Below are 7951 nucleotides of genomic sequence, written 5' to 3' on the forward strand. Positions count from 1 at the left end.
CATCCCTGCTTAGACTGCTGCCCCCGCGACCCGGCCCCGGATAAGCGATAGAAGAAAGAAGAAGAAGAAGAAGAAGAAGAAGAAGAAGAAGAAGAAGAAGAAGAAGAAGAAGAAAAACTGTTCAATCAGGTGAAGAAGTTGTGTTTAGAAGCTGTGAAAGTGAAAGGTAGCAGTTTCGTGATGCAGTAAATCACAGCAGACATTATAAAATATAACGTGCTGCACCAAATGTGTAGTAGGCAGGCTAATATAGCTAATTACATTCAAGTTTGTTTATTTATTTTTCCACATTTAATCATGTAAGGAAATAGAGGAGATTGTATGATATTTGGAAATTGTGTGTTTTAAGTTACCAAACTGGCAGTAACACTTTAATACGTTAGCCATTTATAAATGTTCAGATGAGGAACAGTGTTGCCAGATTGGTGTGTTTTCCAGTAATTGTTCACAAATCCACACAAAAAACTCTAGTAAATACACAAATCTTAGCAATAACAATACAAATTAATTTTGACAATTAATTAATGAAAAAAACAACAACAATAATGTGGAGCATCACATATTTACAATATGATAAAGCAAATTAAGTGTTCTTGTCTAAAGAAGGTTAGGTTGTGCCTATGTTGTAAACTATTTGCCATGTCTGTCATTTGGCACATCAGAAATATCAAAATCCCACCTGTCTAATCCCATTTCATCCCACATAGTACAACTTAAAACCACTACAAACTGCCCAATCTGCCAACACTGATGAAGAAAATAAGGATAAATATGTAAGGTGTTCAATTCTAAATCTAAATCTTTCTTTTTTGTCTCATTAGGTCTTTCAGATTTGCCAGCTTCGAACATTCCTCTTTTATTTTAATCCCCTCATCACACACACACACACACACACACACACACACACACACACACACACACACACACACACACACACACACACACAAAATAGCAAAAGGCACTTTTAAGAGCCACATCTGTTTTGTTATTCTCTCTCTCTCTCTCTCTCTCTCTCTCTCTCTCTCTCTCTCTCTCTCTCTCTCTCTCTCCCTCCCTCTCTCTCTCTCTCTCTCTCTCTCTCTCTCTCTCTCTCTCTCTCTCTCTCCCTCCCTCTCTCTCTGTCTCTTTCTCTCTCACTGTTTACATCTGTTGTTGTTGTTGTATCTGTTTGTCTTTCTGTCTGTTTCTGTTTCTGCCCCTCACCATGAGTGATTCAGAACTACAAGAACAGTTTATGCTGCTGGATAACCTGGTTGAGCATCAAGAAATCAGTGATGAGCTCCAAAGTCTTGATGAGCTGCAGGGAGAGGAGGAAGCAGCACCAGTAAAAACATCTGAAACAAGGGTACATGGAGAAAGAGAGACAGTGATGGAAACATTGTCTATGCAAGACCAAGATCAAGCAGGAATCAGTCAAACAAGGGTGTGTAAAATTTTTCATTCAAGATATATTGAACACCTGGATTGTTTAGGCACGTATGAACGTATCAAACAAGGAATATGATGGAAACAATCAAACCAGAAGCACTGATTTTTAACATGATAAAATAAATTGTAGTTGTGTAAAGAAGTATAAACTTCAGTAAATGATTGGTCTTGGTAAGGTTTGTTTGAAGCAGTTTGTTCTGAGTGTGTTGTCAGTGGCCAGCCAGCTTTTTTTATGATCTGCTTCTACAGCAAGCATTTTTTTTTTTTGCTTTACTCATCTGTTTGACAACTTATATACAGATAACTGCAAGCAACTGAACTGTCTACATTTGGGTTTGGGAAATAAAAAGTCTGCTAGTCCTCTCGACTAAATGTTAAACAGTGAGTTGGGACCAATTTACACTGGTAATAAGGGAGATAAAATAGTGGGACAAGTTGTAAATGTTCTGAATGTTGTTCTTTATTGTTTTTAGGTGCTACAGCTGATCACATTCGGAAAACTGATGCTCACTTCAATAATCCTGACACTAACTGTGAGGTGACCTTTTCTCCAGAGACTGTTGGTGTGTACATATATATATATAATGTAATTTACAGAATGAAGTATGTGTGTGTGTGTGTGTGTGTGTGTGTGTGTGTGTGTGTGTGTGTGTGTGTGTGTGTGTGTTTTAATATTCCATACTATTTTAACAGAATGTTTCATGCAAGATCTCCAGCACTCATTGAGCGATTCTTTAGATAATGATGCATCAGCTCTTGGAACCTCAAGAGAGCATCTCCTAGTTTCCTCAAACTGGAGTACAAGACAAAGTCTCATTTCAGAGACGTGGAGGGCAGAGAGACCCCGCCTGGTGAACACGGCTGTGGCACGAGAAAATGTGGTAACACACATCTGCCAACTGTGTGGAAGCAATCCAGCTGCTGTCCGGTGTTGTGACTGTCGACCACGCCCCTTCTTTTGTGCTGAATGTGACGTCATCATGCACACCAGACATGTTCTCCATAACCGAGATGCCATGACTCCTGGATTCGACCAGCCATTGCCTCCAACAACTTTTGTTGTAGATAAGGCTCTGTCCCATTGTGGTAAGTTCTTGTTTGTGTCTGGACAACATAAATATCATTCCAGGAATTGTTAATCCTCATAAGCTTTACTATTTAAATATGCCTTTTTGTCAGTTGTTGGTTGATATTGAATTTATGTGTACACTTCATGTCAGTCAGCTTTTTGAGCATCTCTGTTTACTTTTTCAGCAATGTACTTCAATACCTTAGACTCGTTCCAATGTTATATTACTCAGTCAATCCAGATGAGCTTAATTCAGCTTTGATCTTGTTCAGTGCGCCATGTGCCTGTGGAGGTTCCTGACAAAATTTGCGGTTGTTCACCAGAGTCGTTGAGGTTCAGCCCAGAGAAGACTGTTGCTGTGATCACAATGAATGGTAAGTGTGTGAAGATAAAAATCTATACCTGCTCTACCTCCATAAGTTTGGCCATAAGTTTTGAGCGATTCTTTAGATGATGATGGATCAGCTCTTGGAACCTGAAGAGATCCTCTCCTTTGTAACATCCTCTCCATTGTAAGATCTACAAATGACTTTTGAGTAATGTTTAACAAGTATACAAAGTCATGTAAAAATAAAGGTTGAAATAATTCAAAAGCTGATTAATCACTTAAGGTTTACATTAAAGTGGAAATGTTTTTGATTTTTTCAGGACGATATGATCTAAGCATGCCTGAGTTGAGTTGTGAGGCATGCCAAGCCACTTGGGCTGCTGGTGTGGTCGAGCTAAATCGAAGTGACTACTGGCCTGCGACCCTTAACTTAAATTTATGCCACAGATGTCTTTTTTCATTTGAAGAAATGAAGATGGCAGCACCAGGACTGTCCTGCCAAGCTTTTTCAAGAATGCTGGATCAGCGAACTGTCCGCTTTGGTCGTGTGAGTATTACATTATTTATCCTACAGTATTGGTTCTTTCTGTATTCTGGGTTGAATGGTGTTTGATGCTAATGCATTTGTTTTACATTATTATCTGTTGGTTTCTTTACTTTTAATAGACTGGCAAGATCTCCACAGACAGTTTTCAGAAAAGCTTTTTTGAGTGGGAGGCTGTCCGTTTTGAGATGGACAAAATCTGTAAGGAAGAGCCTTTTATCTGTCCTGCATGCACGCCAGACATTCTGGCAGTTTCAGTAGATGGAAACTGCAAGCTTTACCGTTTCAAGAAAGCAGCTAGGTTTACTAAAACTCTGTATAATGTCACACTGTGGAAACAATATTAATAAGAAAAAATATCCATTTAATGTGCACACTAAAGTTAAATTAGATTACAATGTATTATTAACTTTTGTGTACCTGTTTGTTTTTTTGGTATAGATCTGAAGAACAGGCCATTTTTGAAGACGTCTTTATAGCTAAGAATGAAGATGTGACAAGTGTAACCCGTGCGGCTCACTTATGTGCAGCGTGACGTGCGGCTCGCGACACCGGGTATTAAAACTTGGTCTGCGTTGTGTTGCGTTGTGCGATGCAAAGACAGACACGGGACAGCAGGCAGCTGATTCACTGGATCTCTTTACTGATTAACAGAGACAAATAAGCAGCCTCAGATTGAGTGGCCCTTATAACACTCTATAAAACAAGTGATGTACTTCTATTAGCATGTGCTGGTCTCACATAAAAAACAAATATACCTCAAAGAATGTAAAATGACGAAAATAATCCCAAGAATAAATAAAATAATACTTTACACATAAATTGGTGTGGAAATACCAATATACAAAATAATATTAAAATAAGGATTACATTAAATTAACAGGATGACAAAAGAAACCTACCTCTTCCATTGAATCACAGATCAAAAGGGAAGAGGAGGAGTTAGGACAGGAAATTATGTTATACTGTGACCACGCAACACTTAAAGGAGGAGCACACCTTTATCAGGTATCATAAAATGTACAAGAGAACAATTTTGTGTGAATTATAACAATATTTAGTTGTATACTTTGTATACCTGTTACACAAGATTTGTAGACTACATTCACAAGGCATCCAAACATGTACCGTAAAATTGCAGATGATTAGACTTTATACAGGAGTACAATTGCCTCCAACTACAAATTTTCTATATTATAGGTCAGTGGAAGAGGTGTTTGTGGAGGGGAGTGGTCAGCAGCCAGAGAGACCTCCCAAAGATCTGCTAGTAAGGTAGACGAGGAGGGACTGGAGCTTGCGGTGTGTCGGCATGGAGTGCTACTCTGTGCATTAAATATGTACAGGTCGAAATTTTTGCTTATCCCCTGTACCTGCAAAAATGGCTGGCTAGTAGGCAAATCACTTTTTTTTGTATGGATGTGACCTGCAAATATTGGCCTTACCTCTAAAGAATTGCAAAAAGCTGCCCAGAACTCCAGCACCTTCTTAACATGAAGCCCTTTCTTTCGGTATTCCATGCCAAAGCACATGACTTTAAGTGCGAACTAGGTGAATTAAGCAGATTAATAAAATCTGCAAATGAATATCAAAACTTATATATATATATATATTATTTTTCATTCCTAATCAGGTAAAATGGAGTGGAGCATTTCAGGATGGGGTTTAACACTAGGAGAAGAGGTGGAACAGTGCAATGCTTTCCTCTCCAGGATTGCAGTGACCACAAAACACATGTCTAAAGCAGGTAAAATGACCTTCTACTGCACTTGTTACATCATTACAGGGGGAATATGGTAACATGATATTTTCTGTGTTTTCAGGACGCACAGACATGCTGACTCTCTTGGCCATGCGCTGGAATCAACAAAAGTTCAACAATTTGGCCACCGCACTGAGCCGTCGATATCAGAAGGTAAGACAGAATTAGTTTTAGATGCTCAGTAATGAATGTCGTTCACTTTTGAAGCTGTACAGGGTTATTCAATACGAATGAACTGATATCATGACGCATTGCTTCAGTTCTCAAGCATTGTCATGGAATGAGTCAGTGACCCTGAGTTATCTAAGTTGATTGTGAATATAATACTTGTGACTTGGCTGGAGTTTTCTTTTTTTTTTTAACCCTGTATTTTGAAGATTTGTTTGTTTTTATACTATCTGTGATTTCTTGTCATTTCAGACCACAAAAGCTCTGCAAAGCCAGTTGCAAAACCTAGAGTGCATGAAATTGGAAGACTGGGTGAATGATGTAAAGGAGTGGGCAGACGGTGAGGAAATGACTAGTGTGTGTGTACTGTGTATATTTATGTTTAATACATTTTGTAGGAGCCAAAATGCTAAATATGTATTTAATATTGTAAACTTAAGGCTTACTATGTCAGTGTTCATGCTTACTTGTTTATGGTGTTTTGTGCTCCCCCTGTGGTGAATGGGAAGAGTTGCACCTACCTTGGCACTTCCTGGAGGTAGATATATTTGACAGGAAGTGATGTGGCAGGGAAAGGGGGAAGGGAGACAGTTTTTTGACCTACATGCACAAGGTGGACTTGGGATGTATCTTTTCATGAGAAATCAAATCATTTTCGAATAAATCATCCTCACCTCAACTATGGAGTAGCGTCAACTTTACTTTCCCACAGGAAATGGTTAAACTTAAAAGGAAGCCATTACACATTTAGTTGTAATTAATTGTAATTGTAACTCTTGTTGTAATTTCTTCTCAGCAACAACAACAACCACCACAAGTGATGTTGATGCTTTGGCCAGCAGAATTGAGGTGCTGGTGGCGAGTATCAAGAGGCGTTCCCAGCGTCTCTATAAAGATACAGATGGCAACAAAGGTCGTGCCAGGATCCTCCGCAAGATCAGCGAAGAGAAGGGGATCCTGACATCGGTTGTGGAGAAATACAACATAATGGTTCCAAAAACAGAAACTCTGTGCTTGGAAACCATTTTGTCTGGTGAGACAGCTTGGCCATGGCAGCTACCACACAGTGGTATGTACACTAGTCTGACGATTCTTTTACATAATGACACATCAGCCACAATGCCACAAATGTCAATCTGAAACCCCATATGATGTAATTTTTTCTCATGCATTCTAGACACTGTTGATTTAAGGACAAAAAGAAAGGCATTCGACATCATGTCACTAAGGCGACTTCAGGAGGAGCAGAAAATTGTTGTTGCAGAGATGAATCAACATCCAACTCGTGCAGAGACCCTCCGAGAACTGTCCTGTTTGTTTACTAGCGAGAGTCTGAAAAGTAAGAATTTGTAATATATGGCACAAACATAAGCATAAAACACATGAAAACACAGTTCCATAGCTGAGAAAGAATGTTATAAGTTTAGTTATTTCAGCCATCACAACTGTAAGCTTATTTTACTGTTAGTAAGAGTCGGACTGTTTTGACTAGTGCATATTCCTATAACTACATAGGACATGTCCTGTATAACCATAAACGTAAAAAGCCCTAATAAGCATACACAACAATGATATAAGGCTTAATGTTATTTTATTTTTCTTTTTAAGATTCACAATGTGGCCTAAGTGAAGAAGGTTTAAAAGGTCTGCAGAGCATCATCCACAGAAAGCAACATAAAATCAGAGATATGAGGCGAGAGACTTACCTGCATGTTTGGTCTGGAGCTGAGAACATCAACTTTTTAAACAAATCGTCAGCTGATGACTGACAGTGACAGTGACTGAAAATTTTGATGATGAACTGTAATGTGAAAACCTTCTTTTTCTTGACAGTGAACCAGTGACCTTAACCATGAATCTAAAGTGTGTAATAAAATCAGCTTTTTGTCATTTTATAAATATAACCAAAGTGTAGTCTTTTTTTTCACATACATAGAAATACAAGCAGTCAGTGATGGAAATGAAGTGTGTTATTGTAAGGCTAAGTACTGTACTAAAGTATAGATTTCAGGTACTTGTACTCTAGATGATTTGTTACTTCTCATGGCTAGTTGTAAAGAACATGGCTGCAAAATACCTTTTAATGAGCTTATAAAATACGGCATTTTGGTATGAATAAAACTACTCCGTAGTTTACTCATATAGAATAAATACAGCCAAAAGAATTAGTTAATATGCCAAGAAAAAAATTTGCCAACAAAGATTTATAACTCGTTGTACAGTAATACAGTCAAATAGTTCAAAACGACCTCCACCAACTACAACAATAAATAATCATGAGTTTAATGAGTAATAATAATCAAAGGAAATTTGAGTCATATTGGAAATATGAAGAGTTCAAGTGCAAAAGCTTCTAATCCATTTGGAATTTTTTTTAATAAAATTTTCTTAGCTGCCAATGTTTATGTTCAGATTATTCACTTTAATGGCAATAAAATTAAGTTATTTCATGCCACTAAAGTGGAATTAATAGACAGCACAAAGGAGCCTGGGAAAATGCCCATTTCAGAAGAAACTTTTAAACACCACTTACAGGCTTTTGCATCTAAACACTTTAAATGAAATTTTAGGTCTTCATCCCTGGGCTGAGGAAAACAACTGTGGCCACATGCCTGTGTTCTATATTAGGGCACTGTATAACAGTTGAAACCTGTT

General features: G+C 38.0%; 1 protein-coding gene across 3 annotated transcripts; it reads left to right on the top strand.

Moving 5' to 3' along the window:
- The first annotated feature begins 1088 nt into the window (after nucleotides 1-1088).
- Nucleotides 1089-7188, top strand: LOC113638742. Of its 3 annotated transcripts, XM_047801328.1 has the most exons (13): nucleotides 1148-1423; nucleotides 1902-1991; nucleotides 2122-2514; nucleotides 2770-2871; nucleotides 3146-3372; nucleotides 3492-3924; nucleotides 4570-4641; nucleotides 5000-5113; nucleotides 5190-5281; nucleotides 5549-5636; nucleotides 6093-6365; nucleotides 6474-6635; nucleotides 6905-7188. In XM_047801328.1, exons 8-13 carry the CDS (start codon nucleotides 5005-5007, stop codon nucleotides 7063-7065), a joined length of 885 nt encoding a protein of 294 aa, XP_047657284.1. In that variant the 5' UTR covers nucleotides 1148-1423; nucleotides 1902-1991; nucleotides 2122-2514; nucleotides 2770-2871; nucleotides 3146-3372; nucleotides 3492-3924; nucleotides 4570-4641; nucleotides 5000-5004; the 3' UTR covers nucleotides 7066-7188. The 3 variants fall into 3 exon arrangements, 2 of the variants coding, with proteins under 2 accessions (XP_047657284.1, XP_047657283.1); XM_047801327.1 differs by lacking the exons at nucleotides 1148-1423; nucleotides 1902-1991; nucleotides 2122-2514; ... (1 more) ...; nucleotides 3146-3372; nucleotides 3492-3924 and adding an exon at nucleotides 4361-4377; XR_007138033.1 differs by lacking the exons at nucleotides 5000-5113; nucleotides 5190-5281; nucleotides 5549-5636; ... (1 more) ...; nucleotides 6474-6635; nucleotides 6905-7188 and having other exon boundaries at nucleotides 1089-1423; nucleotides 4570-4990.
- The last annotated feature ends 763 nt before the right edge of the window (nucleotides 7189-7951 follow it).

Source organism: Tachysurus fulvidraco, chromosome 16 (assembly GCF_022655615.1).
Source record: "Tachysurus fulvidraco isolate hzauxx_2018 chromosome 16, HZAU_PFXX_2.0, whole genome shotgun sequence".
Lineage (NCBI taxonomy): Eukaryota > Metazoa > Chordata > Actinopteri > Siluriformes > Bagridae > Tachysurus > Tachysurus fulvidraco.

What these genes read in the sequence shown, in the direction of transcription:
- LOC113638742 (XM_047801328.1), top strand. Translation starts at nt 5,005, where the DNA reads ATGGAGTGGAGCATTTCAGGATGGGGTTTAACACTAGGAGAAGAGGTG. An exon ending in TGAGCCGTCGATATCAGAAG is followed by an intron (nt 5,282 to 5,548) that starts GTAAGACAGAAT and finishes TTGTCATTTCAG; the next exon opens with ACCACAAAAGCTCTGCAAAG. An exon ending in TACTAGCGAGAGTCTGAAAA is followed by an intron (nt 6,636 to 6,904) that starts GTAAGAATTTGT and finishes TTTCTTTTTAAG; the next exon opens with ATTCACAATGTGGCCTAAGT.